This window comes from Anomaloglossus baeobatrachus, chromosome 5, assembly GCF_048569485.1.
Source record: "Anomaloglossus baeobatrachus isolate aAnoBae1 chromosome 5, aAnoBae1.hap1, whole genome shotgun sequence".
In the NCBI taxonomy this organism is placed as follows: Eukaryota; Metazoa; Chordata; class Amphibia; order Anura; family Aromobatidae; genus Anomaloglossus; species Anomaloglossus baeobatrachus.
Genome location: NC_134357.1, coordinates 558,467,905 through 558,492,040, shown reverse-complemented (window position 1 = coordinate 558,492,040; position 24,136 = coordinate 558,467,905). Strand labels below are relative to the sequence as shown.

The 24,136-nt window shown below is 50.1% G+C and overlaps 2 protein-coding genes and 1 long non-coding RNA gene across 3 annotated transcripts in view; 2 read left to right on the top strand and 1 right to left on the bottom strand.

The window, feature by feature from the left end:
• LOC142312340 (oocyte zinc finger protein XlCOF29-like) overlaps positions 1-21,530 on the top strand; it is a 43,467-nt gene extending 21,937 nt beyond the window's left edge. The window contains exons 2-3 of the mRNA XM_075351275.1: positions 21,004-21,153; positions 21,283-21,530. Of these exons, the coding sequence (XP_075207390.1) occupies positions 21,076-21,153; positions 21,283-21,507 (303 nt within the window). The 5' untranslated portion in view covers positions 21,004-21,075 and the 3' untranslated portion in view covers positions 21,508-21,530. The remainder of the gene's footprint in view (positions 1-21,003; positions 21,154-21,282) is intronic.
• Positions 1-24,136, bottom strand: part of LOC142312356 (uncharacterized) — a 141,096-nt gene that overhangs the window by 89,618 nt on the left and 27,342 nt on the right. The gene's annotated exons all lie outside the window — the stretch shown is intronic.
• Positions 1-24,136, top strand: part of LOC142312345 (uncharacterized) — a 180,173-nt gene that overhangs the window by 148,711 nt on the left and 7,326 nt on the right. The window lies entirely within an intron of this gene.

Below are 24,136 nucleotides of genomic sequence, written 5' to 3'. Positions count from 1 at the left end.
CCTGGGCAACCATCGGGCGGTCTATCCATGGGTTGCCATACAGGGTTTGGGTCCCGGCAGGGGCTCGGTTCTCCATGTGCGGGAGCTGGGGCGGTGATACCGCGACTGCTTCCAGAGCTCGGAAGGCAGAACCGCTTGTGCCGTCACGTGTCAGAAATAGCACACGGCCGTATGCACAGGCGCGAGCCCCGCTACCACTTCTGGGGCAAGTGGGGGCCAGAAATGCTCATGGGAGCGGAAGTGACGGCGCGCGCCAAGGATGGCATCACAGGCCATCTCCGAATTCTGAGTCTGCAACTGCATTATTTAAAAAAGTGGCGGGGAATTTGAAAGCCTGTAATTTCGGACAGCGTGCCTGCAGTGGTTCTCCAAGATGGAAGTTCCCACAGTAACCAGCAATGTTTCAGAAGATCCCAGACCTATTCCTACTGTGAGAAACCAAGGAAAAAATTGTGAAAACATACCCTGCTGTAACTAAATAAAAGTATAGTGCATCTAAACATAGGGTACTTAGTAAACGCTGTTTTTGATAAAAAAAAAAAAGCATACAGCTATCCCACCAAACGTCAAGGTGTACCCAGTTGGGTTAGTACCTACACTCTCTAATATTAAAACCTTACCATGGGTCTAAAATAGGCCTCAATGTGGCTAAGGGCTGAGAGTGACCGGGTCCTAACAGGACACACAGTCAGGGGGATGCACAGAATGAAATGTCCAGCTCACTGAGAAGGGGGCCACTCCCTGTTTGTACTGAATACAATTATTTTTTATTTGTGGAGAGGGGTAACCAAGGACTTTCTTATATAGGAGATGGAAAAAACATGGCCGAAAGGGGCGGAGCTGTGTTCACATTCAGAAAAAAACTTCATACTAAATAGGATAACTGAAGTGAGCACTAATAAATATTGAGTGCAAGCCAAAAAATACATAGTACATAAGGACAAGGCTGCACATCAAAATTAGGTAATAGTATAATGCTATAAGCATACCGAAAAACATTGAAACATACAATGAAAAATGCCACTTGCTAACTTGAAAGTGTGAATAATGAAATGCATACCTGCCATGAATATTAGGAAAAAAGGAGATATTTAGCAATCGCATTGATCAATGTAACTGAGCCCCAAAACCTCGTCAAGGTATATCTCTATATTGGGGTCCCTAGCTCTATGACCCTAACTGTGTGTCATCTCATTGCAATTAAAAACTGCTATGTGTGGAGAGGGGTAACTAAGGACTTTCTTATATAGGAGATGGAAAAAACATGGCCGAATGGGGCGGAGCTGTGTTCACATTCAGAAAAAAACTTCATACTAAATAGGATAACTGAAGTGAGCACTAATATATATTATGAGTGCAAGCTCAGTTACATTGATCAATGCGATTGCTAAATATCTCCTTTTTTCCTAATATTCATGGCAGGTATGCATTTCATTATTCACACTTTCAAGTTAGCAAGTGGCATTTTTCATTGTATGCTTCAATGTTTTTCGGTATGCTTATAGCATTATACTATTATCTAATTTTGATGTGCAGCCTTGTCCTTATGTACTATGTATTTTTTGTCTTGCACTCATAATATATATTAGTGCTCACTTCAGTTATCCTATTTATTATTAGGAATGGCATAAGGTCACACAAAAGCAGTGTAGACGCATGAACGCTGTGATTAAAAATCATGGTTATTCCACAAAATATTGATTTCTGAACTCTCCCTGAGTTAAATCATTACTTTTGTTTCTAAATCATTATGAACTGGTTTTCTTTGCATTATTTGAGGTCTGAAAAAAATTCGGAGGAGACTTTGTCAGTAGTTTATAGAATAAAAGAACAATTTACATTTTACTCAAAAGATAGATATACCTATAAAGAGAAAAATAAGAAAAACTGAACATTTCGCGGGGTCTCTGAATTTTTGCCAGAGCTGTATGTGTAATATATTATAAAAAAAGTCTTAATAGTCCCTTACCTGGACGACCTTTTGCTAGTGTGAAAATTAAAAGAGGATTGTTCAGCAGCCATCAGCCAGGCCACCTCAGTCCTCTCAGAGTTGGGATGGTTGGCGAACGAAAGAAAGTCAAGGAAAGACCTGGTTCATAATCAGATATTTTTGGGCATCAATCTAGATTCAGTATGGCAGTACTGTTTCCGTCCACCAGAAAATATAGCCAAAATAAAACAAAAAGTCTTAGGGTGGCTTTACACGCTACGATATCGCTAAAGCGATCTCATTGGGGTCACGGAATTTGAGACGCACATCCGGCCGCTTTAGTGATGTCGTTGTGTGTGACACCTATGAGCGATTTTGAATCGTCGCAAAAACGTTCAAAATCGCTCATCGGTGACATCACCCCCTCTTCCCAATTATCGTTGCTGCTGCGTGTACGATGTAGTTCGTCGTTCCTGCGGGAGCACACATCGCTCCGTGTGACCCCGCAGGAACGAGGAACCTCACCTTGCCGCCGGCAATAAGGAAGGAAGAAGGTGGGCGGGATGTTACGTCCCGCTCATCTCCGCCCCTCTGCTTTGATTGGGCATCTCTTAGTGACGTCGCTGTGACGCTGAACGAACCGCCCCCTTAGAAAGGAGACGGGTCGCCGGTCACAGCGATGTCGCTAGGCAGGTAAGTAGTGTGACGGGTCTGGGCGATTTTGTGCGCCACAGGCAGCGATTTGCCTGTGTCGCACAAACGATGGGGGCGGGTACGCTCGCTAGCGATATCGCAGCGTGTAAAGCGGGCCTTATCAGTTCAGGCGAAGCCGAGAATTTCACTGAGGGGGGCAATGTCACTATTCAGGTCCCTGACATCTAAGATCCCTGCAGTGTAGTGGGCTCAACTTCACACAAGAAGCCTTCAGGGACAGATTTTATCCTTTCAGATGGCAGACCTCTTGAACATACGGTCCAGCTATAAAAAGAGGTCCTAAGATCACTGCATTGGTGGTAGGACACAGAAAACCTCAGGAGTGGAGTTCCCTAGAACACAGAAGAGCCGGTGGTTATATCACTACAGACGTCTCAACAGTGGGGTGGCGAGCCCATCTAGGGGACCAGTACCTTCAGTGGGATTGGAACCCAGTCTTCAAAAGCAGCTCCTTGAACCTCAAAGAACTAGCAGCAGTGACAGAGGCATTACAGATACTAGTAGAGAAGATCGCCGTGGAGAACATGGTAATCATCTCAGACGGTAGTGGCTTACCTAAATCACCAGGGAGGCACCAGGTGAAAAGCTGTCATAGAAGTAACAGACAAAAAATCTTCAGTACAGCAGAAATAAGATTGTGGTCACTCACGGCGCGCCACTTGAAAGGCTCAGAAAATATCATAGCCGACTAACTCAGTCGCCATATCTTACAACACAGTGGACTTTAAACCAGGAGTTGTTGAAACAAATCTGTCTGGGTTGGGGTTAACCAGAAATAGATTTATTTGCAAATCAGGAAAATCAGCAATTAGACAGATTCTTTTCCCTAGATCCCAGAGAAGGACCGGTGGGAGTAGACACACTAGTACAGAGATGGGATTTTCAGCTAGCATACACATTTCCACCTTTCCCACTAATCCTGCTAGTTCTGAAGAAAATCAGGAAAGAGAAAACTAGAGTCATCATGATAGCCCCTTTCTGGCCCAGGAGAGCATGGTTCAAGTAGTTGAGAATTTTGTCTATATCAGACTCCTGGATTCTACCAGACAAACCCGATTTACTTTCTCAGGGGCCGTTCCTTCATCCTCAAGTACAGGGGTTACACTTGACAGCCTGGAACTTGAGAGGAACCTTCTAGCAGCAAGGGGTTTTTCTACAAACTTAATTTCCACCCTCCTTCGTAGTAGGAAGGACGTTACCTTATTTTTCGGATTATAAGACGCACTTTTCCTCCCAAAAATTTGGGAGGAAAGTGAGAGATGCATCTTATAATCTGAAGGTAGTTTAACAGGGTGCTGGAGAGGGGTCGCAAGGGGCCAGGGGAATGCTGCAGTGGCTGTGCAGGGGCTGCGGTGGCTGATCTGGTGCGGGGTCTGCGGAGGCTGGTGCTGGGGCGGCTGTGCACTGTCAGCAGCTGCTGTGCGTGGTCTCCGGCTGCTGAAGCAGCTGTGTGGGGTCTGCGTGTGGTCTCCGGTGGCTGGTGCTGGGGCTGCCGTGTGGGGTCTCCGGTGGCTTTACTGGAGCTGCGGATTGGGCGATGAGACTTCAAATAATGCCACCCGGAGTTGGCGTGTACGCAGCTGGAGCTCTTGGCTCAAGCTCTCATCTGCGCAGACACTGGCTCTAGCACTTTGATCTCCCTCCAATGGGCTTCAGGAAAATGGCGCCCGGAGGTGACATTTCTTTGAAGCTCTCACCGTCCACAGCCGCCGCAGCCCGAGCCCCATCCTTCGCCGCAGTAGCAGTCACCGCAGCCCGAGTCCACGCACACCTACCCCAGCACGGCAGCACCAGCCTCCGCCGCAGCCCCATCTTCCACCGGAGCCTCAGCCTTCACCTTAGCCTCAGCACAGCCTCCTCCACCACCGCTACTGCCCCCTCTGGTAAGACACCACCGGATTACAAGATGGACCCCATTTTTTTCAACTTTTCTTGCTCTGAATTTGGGGTGTGTCTTATAATCCAGTGCGTTTTATAAAACAAAAAAATACGGTACTTTCACCAAGTATGCAGCAGTATGGGGAAAATTCCTGGAGTTCTCAGGGCGCCGGATAACTGAGCAACAACAGGTGCCGACAGCAAAAGTGTAAGAAATTCTGCAGAAGGGTCTAGAAACAGGCCTATCTACCAGTACATTAAAAGTACAGTCATATGAAAAAGTTTGGGACCCCTGTTAATGTTAACCTTTTTTCTTTATAACAAATTGGGTTTTTGCAACAGCTATTTCAGTTTTATATGTCTAATAAATGATGGACTCAGTAATATTTCTGAATTGAAATGAGGTTTATTGTACTAACAGAAAATGTGCAAACTGCATTTAAACTAAATTTGACAGGTGCATAAGTATGGGCACCTCAACATAAAAGTGATATTAATATTTTGTAGATCCTCCTTTTGCAAAAATCACAGCCTCTAGTCGCTTTCTGTAGCTTTTAATGAGTTCCTGGATCCGGGATGAAGGTATTTTTGACCATTCCTGTTTACAAAACAATTCCAGTTCAGTTAAGTTTGATGGTCGCCGAGCATGGACAGCCCGCTTCAAATCATCCCACAGATGTTCAATGATATTCAGGTCTGGGGACTGGGATGGCCATTCCAGAACATTGTAATTGTTCCTCTGCATGAATGCCTGAGTAGATTTGGAGCGGTGTTTTGGATCATTGTCTTGCTGAAATATCCATCCCCTGCATAACTTCAACTTCGTCACTGATTCTTGCACATTATTGTCAAGAATCTGCTGATACTGAGTTGAATCCATGCGACCCTTAACTTTAACAAGATTCCCGGTGTCGGCATTAGCCACACAGCCCCAAAGCATGATGGAATCTCCACCAATTTCTACTGTGGGTAGCAAGTGCTTTTCTTGGAATGTCGTATTTTTTTTGCCTCCATGCATAATGCCTTTTTGTATGACCAAACAACTCAATCTTTGTTTCATCAGTCCACAGGACCTTCGTCCAAAATGTTACTGGCTTGTCCAAATGTGCTTTTGCATACCTCAGGCGACTTGGTTTGTGGCGTGCTTGCAGAAACGGCTTCTTTCGCGTCACTCTCCCATACAGCTTCTCCTTGTGCAAAGTGCGCTGTATTGTTGACCGATGCACAGTGACACCATCTGCAGCAAAATGATGCTGCAGGTCTTTGGAGGTGGTCTGTGATTGTCCTTGACTGTTCTCACCATTCTTCTTCTCTGCCTTTCTGATATTTTTCTTGGCCTGCCACTTCTGGGCTTAACAAGAACTGTACCTGTGTTCTTCCATTTCCTTACTATGTTCCTCACAGTGGAAACTGACAGTTTAAAAGACAACTTTTTGTATCCTTCCCCTGAATACCTATGTTGAATAATTTTTGTTTTCAGATCATTTGAGAGTTGTTTTGAGGAGCCCATGATGCCACTCTTCATAGGAGATTCAAATAGGAGAACTACTTGCAAGTGGCCACCTTAAATACCTTTTCTCATGATTGGATACACCTGCCTATAAAGTTCAAAGCTCAATGAGGTTACAAAACCAATTTAGTGCTTCAGTAAGCCAGTAAAAAGTAGTTAGCAGTGTTCAAAACAAGAAATTGATAAGGGTGCCAATACTTATGCACCTGTCAAATTTAGTTTAAATTTAGATTGCACATTTGCTGTTCGTACAATAAACCTCATTTCAATTCAGAAATATTACTGAGTCCATCATTTATTAGATATATGAAAATGAAATATCTGTTGCAAAAACCCAAAATGTTATAAAGAAAAAAGGTTAAACATTAATAGGGGTGCCCAAACTTTTATATATGACTGTACAAGTAGCAGCCCTGGGGGCTCTCTTTGATTGCAGACTGATTGAAAGATTGCGGACCATTCGTGTGTGTGTGTGTGTAGGTTCAGGTGACCAGAAAAATGGCCACAGGAAAAATGCCCACATGAATATTGCCCATAGGAAAAATGCCCACATGGAAAATTGCCCACACGGAAAATTGCCAATTGCAGCATCAGAAAGTTTCAGATCTATGATATTTGAGGTGCAAGGTGAGGATGTTCACATGATATGCACCTCAAATATCATAGATCTGAAGCTTTCTGATGCTGCAATTGGCAGGCACTACCGCCCCCATCATCACCGCCCACACACAGGCACTACCGTCCCTATCATCACAGCACAAACCGTCACTACCGCCCCCATCATCACCGCACACAGCGGCACTACCGCCCCCATCATCACCGCACACACCACAGCACTACCGCCCCATCATCACCGCACACACCCCAGCACTACCGCCCCCATCATCACCACACACACACACGCAGGCACTACCGCCCCCATCATCACCGCACACACCCCGGCACTACTGCACCCATCATCACCGCCCCCACCCTGGCACTAATGCACCCATCATCACTGCGCACACCCCGGCACTACCACCCCCATCATCACCGCCGCACACCCCGGCACCACCGCACCCATCATCACCGCACACACGCAGGTACTACTGCCCCCCATTAATGCACACACCAGCACTACCTCAGTGACATCCCCGCTGACAGCGCGATTCACTTCAGTTGCTGTGTGGAGCTGACAGAGAGCGGTAATGGTCTGTGGCCGCTCCTGTCAGCTTCCTGTAGCAGAGCTGAAAGCGTCATGGGACCTCTGTGGATCACGTCGGATCTGGAGGGGTATTTAGGGATTTTAATAAAGTGGTGAAAAAGGGTGTATTTTTGCCTTTTATTTCAAATAAAGGATTTTTGGGTGTATGTGTTTATTTACTTTCACTTACAGGTTAATCATGGGGGGTTTCTCATAGACGCCTGCCATGATTAACCTAGGACTTAGTGGCAGCTATGGGCTGCAATTAACTCCTAATTACCCCGATTGCCACCGCACCAGGGCAATTTGGGATGAGCTGGGTAGAGTCCCGGGACTGTTGCATCTAATGGATGCGGCAATTTCGAGCGGCTGCTGGCTGATATTTTTAGGCTGGGGGGCTCCCCATAACATAGGGCTCCCCATCCTGAGAATACCAGCCTTCAGACATGTGGCTTTACCTTGGCTGGTATCAAAATTGGGGGACCACACGCCGTTTTTTTTAAATTATTTATTTATATATTGTACTGCATGATATAGACCCGCCCACCGGCGGCTGTGATTGGTTGCAGTGAGACAGCTGTCACTCAGCGTGGGGGCGCATCTGACTGCAACCAATCATAGGCACCGGTGGGCGGGGGAAGGAGGGAATACGAGATGGAATAATGAGCGGCCGACATTTTCAAAAGAGGAGAAGCCACCAGAGCATGGTGACAGCTGTGTAGCGCCGCGCCCATGATTGGTGAGTATGAGAGAGGGGGTGAGAGGGAGAGACCGACCGACAGAGAGCGATAGAGAGACCAGGAGTGATTTTAAACAATTTAGATCGTTCTGCTGGACATGCTGGGCATGTGTGACGCCCTGGATTAGCCAGGTAGGCCCTTGCACAAACACCTTCCCCTAAAAAGGTACCAGAAGCCAACCTTAAAACCCTGAGTCACCCCTCTCAGGACTTGACGTTCACACCCGGGGGGTGGAGCCAGGTGGTTGGCCACGCCCACCGAGGAGTTCGGAGAGCCTGAGGCGGGAAAAACAGAGAGTTCAGTGACAGGAGTGGAGGAGAGTGGTAGCAAAGTGTGCACGTCTGTCAGGGATCTGAGTTGGAGCCCGGATACCCTGTGGCCAGGGGGCAGACGGGGGTGGCCGCCAACAGGACAAGGGATTACAGGCGGTGGAACCGTAAGGAACCGGGACCGGGTAGTGGCCCGCCGGTACCGAACCGGGGAACCGATTGGAAACCAGAGCATCAGGAGGGGTACTCAGACCCAGTACGAGGCCCAGAAGCCACTGGACCGAGTTGAATTCACTGATTGGGGTCTGGACTTTAGGTCCTTTCCCACCCAAGACCCGACTTAAGACAACAGCCCAACCAGAGGGATAGAAAGCCACCGCCCAGGCATCGAGATCCCACGGGCCAGCGTCTGCGGGCATATGGGCTCTACTGGCACACACAAAGCTGGGGAGTGGACTACTGTTGCTCAGGCATAGGAGTCACCATTCTACTAAAACTGAGGTGCAGGAGAAAGGCGGAAACCACCAACCTGAAAAAAGGGGAGAAGCGCAGCCGCCTGCGGGCATCGTCCACCATCTTGTTTGGTTTACCAGAGACTCCAGTGTGTCTGTAATAGGGAGTACAACAGTTCCCTCGGGCCGCGCACCGCATCGCACCAACAAGCCAGCACACATCCCCCCTCCTCAGCACCCTCGGGCCCATCACCCCCTACCCACGGAGGGGTCAACACCAAGCTGCGCAACACCATCCCCGGGAGCCTAGTCAACGGCAGCGGTGGTGTCCATCCATTCACCACAACCCGTAGGTGGCGTCACAAACTTAACCCCCAAAAACAACCGCGGCCTCGGCCGTGGACCTCCCCACCGAACACCACCCCTCACGTAGTGTCAGCATCCCTTCAGAGTAACGTGACCCCCGGGTCCGGGAGGAGCTCGAGCCACCCACCGATGAGCCCGGATCAGAGCGTCTCGGCAGCCGGCCAAGCCCCGGGGCGGTACATATGTGTCGCCCTGGGCAAGCCAGGGGACACAGATAACAACACACACGCACCCTACATTCCCTGCAGGTACACCAGCTAACCCATAAATCCTTGTTGCCTTCCTCCAGAGGTTGATGATGCACACCAGGGGGTGGGCCAGGCGGTTGGCTCCGCCCACCGAGGAGCTCACAACTCTGGAGGCAGGAAGTAACCGGGCAGTCCAGTGAGGGACATGAAAGAGTGAACAGCAGATAGCTCAGGGAGGGCAAGTGTGAGGAGCTAAGTGGAGGAGTTAAGAAAGTAAAAGTGAAAGTAGTAAAGGAGACAAGCAAGTAAAGTGACAGAAAGCCTGAAGTTGGTCTATGGCTGTGTGCCCGGACGGAGTCAGCAAGGTCAGCAGACAGCGGTGAAGATCTGCAGTGGGACTGTCTGGAGGTTGCTGGAAGGGCCGCGGAGGCTGTGTGTATCCAGGGCCTGGAGCAGTATACAAAGGGCAGTCAGTACCAGAGCAGGGGCTTTCGGATCCCAGCAAGGCTTGGAGTCGCTGTAAATTGCTAAATCCGTTAGTGAAGGGGACGTAGATCTCCCAACAAGCAAGTCCTGATTGACGGCAAAGGTCCAACCACAACGGGGAAACACCGCCACCGCCAAGGCACCAGTTTCCCAGGGCCGGCGCCTGCGGGCAAAGTGTAGAGCTCCTCCGGCCCAGATTGCAGCCGGGGAGCGGGTAACCGGAGGGAATCCACCGATACCACAAGACATTTCAAAGGTGCAGGGAAGAGACCGTCACCGCTAACTGCAGGGAACCGCAGCACCGTGAACCGTCCGAGGGACCCGTCCAACCAGCCGTTTGTTTACCGAGAACTGTGTCGTGTTTACTGGCTGAGTGAGTACCTCAGTGCCGCAAGGCACAGCGCTGCCCCTGCGTCCCTGCACCCCACTGGGCCCCGGGATCACCAACCCCTACCCACGGAGGGGCAACACAACACCTGGCTGCTCCCATCACCATCCCCGGGATCCCCATCCAAAGCAGCGGTGGTGCAATCACCACAACCGTGGGTGGCGTCACGAACTATAACCCCAACAAACATCCCCTTTTCACTCACGGGCGAGGAGTGTCGCTCGAGACACCCCGGGATCCGGCCCACGGCTCGAGCCACCAGGAGCAACTGCCGGACCCGAGCAGAAGGGGAGAGCGCGGTGTGCTGACACCCTCCTCCCCGCCCGCGACAACTTGGCGTCACGAACAGGATCTTACCGCTCTGCCGTCAGGTAGAGGTGCGCCTTGTTACCGCCGGAGGCATCCGGCAGAAAAATTTCAGAAGCCGCCATCTTTGGCGCGAAAAGTTCCCGCTCGAGCGTCTTCTCGAGCAGTAGAGGCGCGAAGGCCAAAACCCCGCCCCGAGAGAGGAGGGGCCGGAAAGAGCTAAGGGGGACGGAAACAAGATGTCTGCGCCCGACGGAGCCGCTGGAGGAGCGGTGGTCGCAGCCGCCGCGGCACCCGCGGATGGGAATGGGCCTGCCCAGGTCCCGGCCGTACTGGCGGGAGGTGCCGCGGCCCCCGCGCTTGCTCAGGTCATGCCGTTTTCCTTGCCCTATGCGCCCGGAGCTGCCTGGCTACCGCAGTATGACGGGAAACCGGATGCCTTGCAGGCCTTCCGGAAAAAGCTTAACCCGTTGCTAGAGCTGTACCCCCTGACTGATAAGCAACGTGCAGCGATAGTGCTAGGCCAGTTAACCGGTGCGGCGGAGCAGGAAGCGGAGACCTGGGCCGAGGGGGACCGGCTCTCTGTAGCCACCATCTTCGAGAAGCTACAGACTGCCTTCGAGACCCGGACTGAAGCTGAGCTGAGGATGCAGTTTTACCAGTGCCGGCAACGAGCTGGGGATAGCATTCGGGACTATGCTCTACGTCTGCAGACCGCCCTCCGCACGCTGAAGCGGGTGAACTCTATTAATGAGGCGGATAGCAACAAGATGTTGGTGGAGCAATTTGCGCAGGGGATGAGGTCCCCTGAGGATCGTAAACAACTCCGGCTGTGGGCCCTGGAACACCCTGATGTGGACTTTGCTGTGTTAAAGGAGCGGGCCATCAAAGCACTACAGCCCCCAGCTGCTGAAATTCTGGAACCCGTCCCGTGGCCCGTCGAGACAGCTCCCGTTGTGGCGGCTCCAGCCAAACCAACCTCCTTACTACCTGCAGCCTCAAGCAGCACAGTGGAAGAACTGGCAGCCCAGGTCCGTCGCCTGGACGGAGACCTTGCCAAAATCCTTGCTGCACTACAACCCCTGACCAGATCTCAGCCCCCAGCGCAGATACAGCTTGCTGACAGTCCTGAAGATGTTCCCTGGATGCAGCGGAGAAGCGCTAACAACCCGCGGAGCAGACCTCCAATCTGCTACAAGTGCCGTAAGCCGGGCCATGTTTACCGACAGTGCCCGTTAAACGAGCAACCCCTGGGGCCCCGGGCCAATCCTCAGGAGTAGAACACCGCGGCCCCCCGGACTGGCGAGACCGATATGTCGGGGCCCGCCCTATCATCCCTGTGGCCGTGGACGGCATACCCGTGATGGCTCTCTTGGACACTGGATCACAGGTAACTACCATACCGTACACATTGTATCAGCAATATTGGGCCACGGACGAGCTGGCGCCTCCAGACAATAGTATAAATTTGATTGCCGCTAATGGACTTCCATTGACCCAGGTGGGGTATAAAGAGGTGGCTATGACAGTGGGGCAAGCTGAACTGCAACATCAGGGCATGATTGTGATCATGAATGAACCCAGTGATCATAACCCGAAAATAGTGCTGGGAACCAATGTGATGGAACACTGCATGGCTGATGTGTTAAACCTTTTGCAACGGCTAGCCGCCACGGCGGCGGGGAGCCGGCAGAGGGCTGTGCAGCGTGAGATCCGCGCCCTGATGTACCGCCAGCATGTAAGCTCAACCGGAGGGGAGATTGGTGGAGTGCGAGTGATGGATGTTGCTCCATTGACTGTGCCCCCTAGGAGTGAGATGATGATCTGGTGTAGGGCAGCAGTAGGGCCTCAGGGGCGTGACTACCCTGCGATGATGGAGCCCATGCCTTCCGAGCACTGGCCCACTGTAGTGGCCGCCCGAGGGGTGGTAGATGTGAAGAAAGGGAGAGTGCCTGTGAGAGTGTTGAACTGTGGGGAGGAAGAAGTCAGGCTCCCCCGGTATGCCACCATTGCCAAACTGCTCACCCTGGACCCTCACACTATCCAGGAAGCCCGTCCATCCACACTCCCACCTACCACCAGCACTTCCCCACCCCAGGGGGACACCAAGGAGTGGCACCAACAGCTACATGTGGGCACTGATGATACCCCTACACATCACAGGGCAGGGGTACACAGGGTAGTGCAGGAGTATGAACAGGTTTTCAGTAAGCACCCCCTAGACTTTGGGCAGATCAAGGGGGTCCAACACCACATTCCCACGGGTGAACATCCCCCTATCAAAGAGAGGTATAGACCTATTCCCCCTGCACACTACCAGTGTGCCAAAGATATGTTGAAGAATATGAAGGAGGCAGGGGTTATTCGGGACAGTTGTAGTCCCTGGGCCGCTCCGTTGGTACTGGTCAAGAAGAAGGATGGTACCATGCGGATGTGTGTGGACTACCGGAAGATCAACCAGATAACCCATAAAGATGCCTATCCATTGCCTCGTATTGAAGAATCTTTGGCTGCACTGAGAACTGCAAACTACTTCTCGACCCTGGACCTCACCAGCGGATACTGGCAAGTGGCCGTGGCCCCCGAGGACCGGGAGAAGACCGCCTTCACCACCCCGATGGGGCTCTGCGAATTCAATAGCATGCCGTTTGGGCTGTGCAATGCCCCCGGGACCTTCCAACGGTTGATGGAGTGCTGTTTGGGACATTTAAACTTCGAGACCGTCCTGCTGTATTTGGATGATGTGATTGTTTATTCCCAGACGTATGAAGCCCATCTGGAGCACCTGGCCGAGGTGTTCGCGTCCCTTGCCAAGTTCGGGATGAAGTTGAAGCCCTCGAAGTGCCATCTGCTGAAACCCAGGGTGCAGTATCTAGGACATGTGGTGAGTGCGGATGGTGTTGCCCCCGACCCTGAGAAGATCACTGCCATCCAGAGCTGGCCGAGACCAACCACAGTGAGGGAAGTAAGACAGTTCCTGGGTCTGGTAGGGTACTATCGGCGTTTTATAAAGGGGTACACGAAGATGGCTGCCCCCATGCAAGATCTCCTCGTGGGACAGACCAAAGGTGGTAGACCCATTGGAGCCCCACTGTTGTGGGAGGACAAGCATGAGGAGTCCTTTTGCCAGTTGAAGGCGGCCTTGACCGGAGAAGAGGTCCTGGCGTACCCTGACTATGGGAGCCCGTTCATCCTTCACACAGACGCCAGTAATGTGGGGCTAGGAGCGGTCTTGTCCCAGGTCCAGGATGGAAAGGAGAAGGTGATTGCCTACGCCAGCCGAAAACTCCGGCCGACCGAAAGGAACCCTGAGAACTATAGCTCCTTCAAGCTCGAGCTATTGGCGTTGGTGTGGGCTATCACAGAGCGGTTCCGCCACTACCTGGCGGCAGCAAAATTCACCGCGTTTACGGACAACAATCCGTTAACTCACCTGAACACGGCCAAGTTGGGCGCGCTGGAGCAGCGGTGGGTAGCCCGGTTAGCCAACTATGATTTCACCATAAAGTACCGAGCTGGTCGTGTCAACATCAATGCAGATGCACTCTCCCGGATGCCCCATTTGTCAGAAGAGGGGTGTGAGGATGACGACCTCGAGGAGATTGAGTTGCCTGCGTTTCACCAGCCGCCTACTGAGAGGGTACAGGTATGTCAGCAAAGGGTGGATCTGGACCCGCGGCCCAGTCAAGAGTGGCAGGACGCCCAGGACCAAGCGCCGGCTGTCCGCCTTGTCAAGACTCTGGTGGAACAAGGCGCCATGGGAATGGATCCCAGCGCTCCAGCCGAAGCCCAACGCTTGTGGAAAGAACGGAAACGGCTTTACCTACACCAAGGGAGGCTGTACCGTGAGCTGATCAACCCGAAGACCCATGAGAAAATATGCCAGTTAATCGTTCCTCAGGCGGATGTCGCTACTGTACTGCGGGCATACCATGATGGTGCTGGCCACTTCGGGTGGAAGAAGCTGGAGATGCTGTTGAGGGAGCGGTTCTATTGGAGTGGGATGCGTGAATCGGTGGAAGCCTGGTGCCGAGAGTGCGGTCCTTGTACGCTGAGGAGAAAGGACGAGACTAGCCAGAGGGCACCGTTACATCCCATCGTCACCCATCAGCCGCTGGAACTGGTCGCCCTAGACCATGTTAAGCTCACCCCTAGCCGAAGTGGGTACACCTACGCATTGACCATGGTAGACCACTACTCAAGATTTATGGTGGTAGTCCCCGTCAAGGACCTGACTGGTCGAACTGCTGCTCGTGCGTTCCAGGCTTATTTCTGCCGACCTCATGGGTACCCTGAGAAGGTGCTGACTGACCAAGGCCCGGCTTTTGAAGCAGAAGTGTTTCACGAATTCTGCCAGTTGTACGGCTGCAAGAAGATCCGGACCACTCCGTACCACGCCCAAACCAACGGCATGTGCGAGAAAATGAATCACTTGGTCCTGGGGCTCCTCAAGACGCTACCGCTGGAAGAACGGAACATGTGGCCGGAAAAGTTACCCGACTTGGTCGACATGTACAATAATATCCCAACCAGCTCGACGAAGTGCACCCCAGCGTATCTGATGAGGGCTCGGCCTGGCCGCCTGCCGGTGGATCTGGAGATGGGGTTGGAAGCTCCGGAAGCACTCCCTTCAACGGCAGAGTGGGAGAGTCGGAGGAGGGCCCAGTACCGGCAAATCCAGGAGTATGTAGAGAAAAACCTCAGTCGAAGTCGAGAACAGCAAGAGCACCGGTTCAACCAGAAGGCGCCTGCAGGTCCTTTCCAGCCAGGAGACGTGGTGCTGAAACGGAAGAGAAAAGCCCACAAACTGGATGACCAGTGGGAGCAAGTCCCTTACGTCGTACAACCCACCGAGTGGGACAATGGGAAAACCTACCAGATCAGTCGTGACCAAGGGGACACCCTAGCCACAGTTTCCCGGGACCATCTAAAAAAATGCCCCCCAGCGTTGAAAGCAGAGGCTGAAGTACCGGTTCCTCCACCAGTGGAAAAGGCAGCAGAGGTAATCCACACGGTAATGGGTGACTTCCCAGCAAACTGGCCTACACAGAACGGCGCGGTGATACTTCCAGTGATACTGTTCCCACAACCCGTGGATGAAGAAGTAGTGGAAGCGGTTAACCGTGAGCCAGAACCAATGCCAGTGCCCAGGGATGAACCTGTACCCAGTCCCCCTGCACCTCCGCCTGCTCCACACTATAGAAGGGAGGAGGAACCGATTGTTCCCTCTACCCCACTGCCTAGCACCACTGACACCGGACCCCGAAGGTCCACCCGTTCCAACCTAGGTAAACCCCCACTTAGGTACAGGGAGACCGTTCTATGAATGAAAGGGGTCCGCAAATGTAAAAGAGTGTTGTGTGTTTGTTTGAAAAAGTTTGAAAAATGAAAAATGATTAACCGAGTTTGTCACCTGATTGTCAGCTGTGATTAGCAACCGGCTGGAGCCGGCACCGTTGTCCCCGTGGGGACCGTTTAAAGTTTAAAATGCATGGGAACTATCTATGGACAAGCCCGTGAACTCTGCAGGGCAACCACAAACGTTAAGTGGCTTGTAAATATGTTGGGTACCGTTACCGTTTCCGCAATGCCGCCTCCGGAGAGGCAGGTTGGAGGGAGGGCCCTGAGCAGAGCAGGCCAGGGCCCAGCCACCAAAGGAACCGGTGGCCACCCTCTGGAGGGGAAGGACAGATCCCGCTCGGGTAACTTGTGCTGGACTGTGGGTCAAGGGGTGCTGCCTGGGTTGTAGGGGCAGCATCAGGGCCAGGTTGCTTGGGTGGGAGAGAGCGGAAACGTGACCGTACACCGTTGCAACGTTTAAGAAAATGTGCCTCCCGTTTTGGGAAGAGTTTTTGATTAAAAATGTATATAATTTACCGTTGATAATGTTATACCGTTTTACCTTTTCAGAAAAACAAAAAGGAAAATAAAACCGGTGTTGGACGGGCAGCCCGAGGACGGTCTGCGTTTTGCTAAGGGGGAATGTGTCGCCCTGGGCAAGCCAGGGGACACAGATAACAACACACACGCACCCTACATTCCCTGCAGGTACACCAGCTAACCCATAAATCCTTGTTGCCTTCCTCCAGAGGTTGATGATGCACACCAGGGGGTGGGCCAGGCGGTTGGCTCCGCCCACCGAGGAGCTCACAACTCTGGAGGCAGGAAGTAACCGGGCAGTCCAGTGAGGGACATGAAAGAGTGAACAGCAGATAGCCCAGGGAGGGCAAGTGTGAGGAGCTAAGTGGAGGAGTTAAGAAAGTAAAAGTGAAAGTAGTAAAGGAGACAAGCAAGTAAAGTGACAGAAAGCCTGAAGTTGGTCTGTGGCTGTGTGCCCGGACGGAGTCAGCAAGGTCAGCAGACAGCGGTGAAGATCTGCAGTGGGACTGTCTGGAGGTTGCTGGAAGGGCCGCGGAGGCTGTGTGTATCCAGGGCCTGGAGCAGTATACAAAGGGCAGTCAGTACCAGAGCAGGGGCTTTCGGATCCCAGCAAGGCTTGGAGTCGCTGTAAATTGCTAAATCCGTTAGTGAAGGGGACGTAGATCTCCCAACAAGCAAGTCCTGATTGACGGCAAAGGTCCAACCACAACGGGGAAACACCGCCACCGCCAAGGCACCAGTTTCCCAGGGCCGGCGCCTGCGGGCAAAGTGTAGAGCTCCTCCGGCCCAGATTGCAGCCGGGGAGCGGGTAACCGGAGGGAATCCACCGATACCACAAGACATTTCAAAGGTGCAGGGAAGAGACCGTCACCGCTAACTGCAGGGAACCGCAGCACCGTGAACCGTCCGAGGGACCCGTCCAACCAGCCGTTTGTTTACCGAGAACTGTGTCGTGTTTACTGGCTGAGTGAGTACCTCAGTGCCGCAAGGCACAGCGCTGCCCCTGCGTCCCTGCACCCCACTGGGCCCCAGGATCACCAACCCCTACCCACGGAGGGGCAACACAACACCTGGCTGCTCCCATCACCATCCCCGGGATCCCCATCCAAAGCAGCGGTGGTGCAATCACCACAACCGTGGGTGGCGTCACGAACTATAACCCCAACAAACATCCCCTTTTCACTCACGGGCGAGGAGTGTCGCTCGAGACACCCCGGGATCCGGCCCACGGCTCGAGCCACCAGGAGCAACTGCCGGACCCGAGCAGAAGGGGAGAGCGCGGTGTGCTGACACCCTCCTCCCCGCCCGCGACACATATGCTCAGTAGAATGTGATGGAATCCATGAGCGGAGTCCGCTGCTTAGCGCATAGCGGCGGAATCCGCCACCATAGACGATCATTAGACACTTTGGCGGATTCCAACGGAATCCGCCAAGGTGAGTTGTTTTAACGACACCAAAAACGCTACATGCTGCGTTCCCTCCTCCCGGTGCTGTCAAAATAACGACTCAGTGTCGGCCAGTGGATGAAACGCAGATGTAGCAATATGTACATGCTGTATGTCCCCTAGGGGCCTCCACAGAACAGCAGACACTGCGTCACAGTGCGTTGTCAATATAAGTCTATGGAGAATCCATAGTGGCGGATTGCGATGAACGCAAGTGTGAAAGTACCCTATCGCTGCCAGCAGCACCCTGCTTTTGGTGGGCTCCCCTGAGATGATAATGTATTAGATGTGACCTGCAGTCACATGTAACTCAACAGATAATACAGTGATACTTTTGTGAGTACAGATAGTAGTGATTGCTCCTCTTGATCACACTGCTGCTGGTTCTGCATGTGCTGCTGTTTTGGGCTGGTGGAAGGAGTAAGGCAGAATCAGTGAAATTAGAGCAGACTGTATCTATCTATTGCTGATAACGACAGACTGCTACAAACCACAGATCTTCAGCATTTTTGCAGTTTTGCACTTGGTCAACTGTAAATCACAAGTTGATGACCTATTATGTGAACAACCTCACCTTGCACCTCAAATATCATAGATCTGAAACTTTGTGATATTGCAATTGGCGATTTTCTGTGTGGGCAATTTTCCATGTGGGCAATTTTCCGTGTGGGCAATTTTCAGTGTGGGCAATTTTCCATGTGGGCAATTTTCCTGTGGGCAATTTTCCTGTGGGCAATTTTCCTGTGGGCAATTTTCAGGGAACCGTAGGTTCATTACTGTCTCATTTACTTCTAGACCACTAGCAGGACCTAGGATAGCTCCCTGGACATCAACCTAGTATTAACTGCAATCACAAAACATCCCTTTGAGCCCATCTCCTCGGTTTCCACTAAGAGCCTTTACGTAAAAGGTGTCACTATTGGGGGCATTAACATCAGCCAGACGCATTTGTGAGCCTCAAGCTATTTCCATTAACTCTTCCTTCACAACAATTCAGGATAATAGAATAATATTTAAGCCAGACTCCTGTGATGCTCTCCTTATGATTTGGGATTAAATCTTTCATTTCCTGGATATCCTGAGATACCTGGACATAACTCAGCCTTGGCAAACATCCTCTGCCATGTTTGGTCTTTTTTTGGGGTCCAAATAGAGGGAATACGGCCACGAGATCCACTAATGCTAGGTGGGTAAGGGAGGCCATTAATTTGGCATATTCAACGTCAGGTCTGGCCCCTCCTCAGGTTATTAGGGCCCATTCTACTAGGGCTAGGTCCACTTCATGGGCGGAGAGGGTGAACGCCTCAGTAACGCAGATCTGTAAGGCCTGTTTCAGACGTCAGTGATTCTGGTACGTACAGCATGTGCTAGTTTTTATACGTACAAGAATCACCGACATACGCAGACCCATTATAATCAATGGGTCTGCTCACACATCAGTGATTTTTCACTGACAGTGTCTCCGTGCGGCGTACACGCGTGTCCATGTTTGCTGCATGGAGACAAGTCCGTTTTTTTCTGGCATCACTGATGTTCCACGGACCACACTACGGTGTGATCCGTGAAACACGTACCAGAAAAAAAAAAAAAAAGAGTCTATTGAAAATAAAAAGCATTTTCAACTCACCCAACTCCAGTGACTCCCTGTGCAGCCTCTACTCTCTGCTTCTTCCTGGCCGCTTCATTATGGCATGCATATTTGTGTATGCAGCCAGAGCTGACCCAAAAGCAGCTGCAAAGGTGAGAGACAGCGGAGGACGTATGCTGCACCGCAGGAGAGATCAGCACCATGGACAGCGGGAGCGGGTGCATGTGAGTTGATCGCCATGTGTAATCACGGAGTGCGGATCACGTACATGGATTGCAGATGGACAACCCACGTGTGCCGTGAATCACGGCACACGGAGGGAAATATGCATGTTTAACACGTCGGTGAAGAACGTCTGTGTTTTTCACTGACATTTGAAAACAGGCCTAAGGCTGCTGTATGGTCTTCACCTTCCACCTTTTTTTAAGCACTTCCGTTTTTGGGAGAAAGGTGCTTTCTGAGGTGGTCCCACCCTAAACTTCTTCTATTTCATTCTCTCACATACGATGCTGTCACGGGAAGGGAAAAAGTTAATTACTTACCGGTAATTTGATTTTCCAGAGCCATGACAGCACCGTATGGGATAGTGAATCCGCCCCCAGGAACAGGTAACCTTTCTGAAAGTAAATGGGATGGCACCTCTCCAAAACCCCAGTGTGTTTTTAGAGCCTTACGGGTAACCGCCTTATTAATAGACATATATTTATATAGTGTGGTGATGGATATGTCTATTAATAAGGTGGTTACCCGTAAGGCTCTAAAAACACACTGGGGCTTTGGAGAGGTGCCGTTCCATTTGCTTTCAGAAAGGTTACCTGTTCCTGGGGGCGGATGCATTCTATCCGGTATGGTGCTGTCATGACTTTGGAAAATCCAATTACCGGTAAGTAATTTTCATCTTTCTTAATTACATTTCGAACTGAGGAAAGGGCAACTTGAAAACACTTTGCTATGTTTTATAGCCTTCTCCTGCTTTGTAGGCCTCCACCATTTTCAGAGCGCTAGGGATCTGCTTAGAAGAACCCATGGCTGCTGTTTTTTGACACAAGGTTAGAGGAAGTGGGTTTTTATAAAGCTGTGAAATTTACATCATCTGCCCTTTCCTAACAATGATAAGTGAACAAGCCATAACACTAACAGACTAATTAAGGTCTGAAACCTTGGTCAAAGTTTATCTGAGCACAGAATCTCCAATAGTGTCCAAACGTCTGTATCAGTCCATTTTCCTTTTTTTGTTCATTTTAAACATGAAATAAATATGAAAATAAATTTTTTTTTTGGGGGCCTAAATTACTAATGAAATGTGTCGTCTTTAACTTTATGCCTTTTTAGAAATAATTTAAACGTTAAAAGGGAACCTGTCACCAGATTTAGCGACTATAAGCTGCGGCTACCAGCACTGAGCTCTTATATACTGTATTCCATGTTTAGTCTCACAGAGCAGGTCTTGTTGATCTGTCAAATTGGTGAACAATGGCTCTAAGAAGTGTGATGTGGATGAGTGAATGTGAAAAGTAGAGTTCCTATTTACAGTCACGAGAGCAGAGAGTGGACATTGTTCATGACATTCTAGTATATGCGATCCAAGAATATAACATTTACAGCTACCTTATCTGAAGTAATTATATTACACAGGATTCGTTATGATTTTACATTGGCTCATCTAATTCCCATTCAGGTCCCTACAATATTGGATCCTCTCAGTGGATATCTTTTGTATAAGAGAAATTTCCTAATTGAGCTGTCTAGGATGGATATGGACAGGGACAAGATGGCGGAGAGGATATTACACCTCACCCTAGAGATTCTCTTCCGGCTTACTGGAGAGGTGAGAGATTCTGATGACGTCACATTACATCATTCTTATCTATGGGAATAACAGATGGACAGAAGTGGAGAGGTGAGGACTCTGGAAATGTCTGGAGTGAGATTTCTTACTGTGTCTCTCCATAACCAGGATTACACAGTAGTGAAGAAGACCTCTAGTGAGCGCTGTCAGGCCCCTGTGTCTAAGAGATGGGGAAGACCCCTGAGCCCAATCACGAAGCCTCCACTTCACCCCCTGATACAGGAAGACATCAATGACCAGAAGATCCTAGAACTCACCTACAAGATGATTGAGCTGCTGACTGGAGAGGTGACACTGCTGGGAATGCTCGGACATTATACAGTAACGCTATGAAGGGATCGGGGGTGACGGTATCATTGTATGTGTCAGGTTCCTATAAGGTGTCAGGACGTCACCGTCTATTTCTCCATGGAGGAGTGGGAGTATTTAGAAGGACACAAAGATCTGTACAAGGACGTCATGATGGAGGTTCCCCAGCCCCTCACATCACCAGGTAACAGACAGGACTAAATACACACGGCCTATAATTATCTGTATGTAAGGAATGAATTTGGTCCCTGTATGTGTTTCCTTCAGTTCTATCCAGTAACAGGACAACACCAGAGAGATGTCCCCGTCCTCGTCTCCCACAGGACTGTAAACAAGAAGATCCTAGTGTTCCTCAGGATCATCAGGTAGATGGAGAGAAGGTGCCATGAAATCTCCCTATGATGTGTAGACGGCTTTGAAGGTCTTGTGCTCAGTCTTGTTTTATCCACCAGTATTATATGTTTTATACTTGTGTAGTGAGAGCGGTGGAGATGGCAGGATTAGAGCTGATCATTGATGTGTTTTCTCCATCTGTCTGTGACTCTTGTACAATATTTTTTTCAGGGTGAATATCTGACCCATATTAATGCTGCAGGGAAATATGTGAGGGGTGATGAGTGGAGTAAAGAGGAGATTCCTACAGATAACCGCCCAGGTGAGTTATGACCACTAAATGCAGAGAAGTCACCAATTCTTCTCAGTCACGGTCTGTGGCTGCTTTATCGATGTGTTCTGGCCATATCACAATCATGTGGTCACCATTCTGCTTCTAGACCACTACATGCTCATTTACCTGAAACTGCCCCAAATACTTTGGGCATTGGCTGCCCTTCTGTTTTAATGAGGCCTGTACTGTCCAAAGCTTACAGTCTGGAGGATCCACCATATCCTCTTGAGATTGGAAGATGCTTACCCTTAGCGGCACAGATGCCTAGTTCAGCTTTTCAGTTTAGACTATGTGCGCACGTTGCATTTTTTTCTTGCATTAACACTGCGTTTGAACGGCAGCATTTCATTGCCAAATTGCATGCGTTCTGCTTCCCCTGCAAAGTCTATGAAAAGTCCAAAAATTCAATGCGCACGCTGCGTTTTTAAACGCAGCGTTTTAGATGCCAAAAATTGCTGTGGAAAAAAAAAAAATCAGCATGTCACTTCTTTTGTGCGTTGTAGCTGCATTCTCCACCCATTGAAATCAATGATGTGGGTCAAAACGCAACCAAAATGCACTTGGACGTTATGGAGAGCTCCCCAGCATAACAATATCACCCAGCAGCCACCCGGAATTGCCGCATCCATTAGATGTGACAGTCCTGGGACTCTTGTCGCAGTCCCTTGAAAAAGACTACGAAACGCGTTGGGGTGCGGTGGCTGTTGGTCTGACTAGGCTTCACCATGGGTAAGTAGCTATGCTCCTTTTAATAATTGGCATGTGTATTTCCACTAGGATTGTAACACTAAGCTTCACATGCAGGGGCTGAGTTTTACCTCTATCCCCCATGGTGATGGCTCAGACCTGAACAGCCTTTGCTCTGAATCTTTCTTCTATCTCACTGTCTATACCTATAACTTATAACTTTGGATTATTGCTTAAGTTTTTAAACTTGTCTTTTATACTTAATAAAGTTTATATTGATATACTTGAACTGATCCTGTTTGAATTGATTCTTCTTTCAAACCTATGATATTGGTTATTTACTCCCTCCTAGTTCTCTCAGTTTGTTATAGTCCCGGGACTCTACCCGCCTCATCCTGAATTGCCCTGGTGCGGTGGCAATCGGAGTAATAAAGAGTTAATGGCAGCAGACCATGGTGAGGTCATGCACAGCGCCGCCCATAATCTCGCGGGCAGACGCACCATTAGCAAAATAAGCTAACACAATAGCGTCCCTAATCCATCTAGGATATAGTGCTTTTAGTCACTCCTAACCCTTTTGTATTCCCCTGATAGGCTATAAACAGAGATTGCAATTTTTATAACTGCTCTTTTGCTGACATACTGTAACACAGCCCGCCTGACATCTAATGTGTGGAACTTGCGTTTGCCTGAAGTTTTTGGAGCAGCGCAAAACTAGGGCAGAATTATCTCCTGAGATCTATGAAAGGTTGAAGCCACTTTAGGGAGATAGGCTGGATCAGTACACCGTATTATCCTATCCTCAAGCACTTGAAGATATGGCGTGCTTGGAGATCGCTGACTCCACGAGCAGATGTCAAGGCCACTAATAACACTGTCATCAGGGAAACTGCATCAATAGGCTGAAAGGGGTGACCTGTGAGGGCTTCCAGCACAAAATTTAAATCCCAGGGAGTAACTTTAGAAATGACAACAGTTCTAGCTCTACTGCATGCTTTCATGAATCTTTTAATGCATTTATGGCCCGCAAGGTCATAATCATACAAGGCCCCTAAAGCCAAAACTTGAACTTTTAGGGTGTTGACTGCTAGTCCTAATTCAAAGCCCTTCTACAGAAATTCTAAAATAGATGTGATAGGAATCCCTGCATCTAAGGAGGTATCTGAAAAGACAAGGAATTTTTTACAAATCCTATTATAAATGTGTGTTGTGACCGGTCTTCTGCTTTTTTTGTAATGTAGACACAAGGGCTGATGAGAATCCCTGACGTGTCAGTAACGACCTTTCAAGTTCCACGTC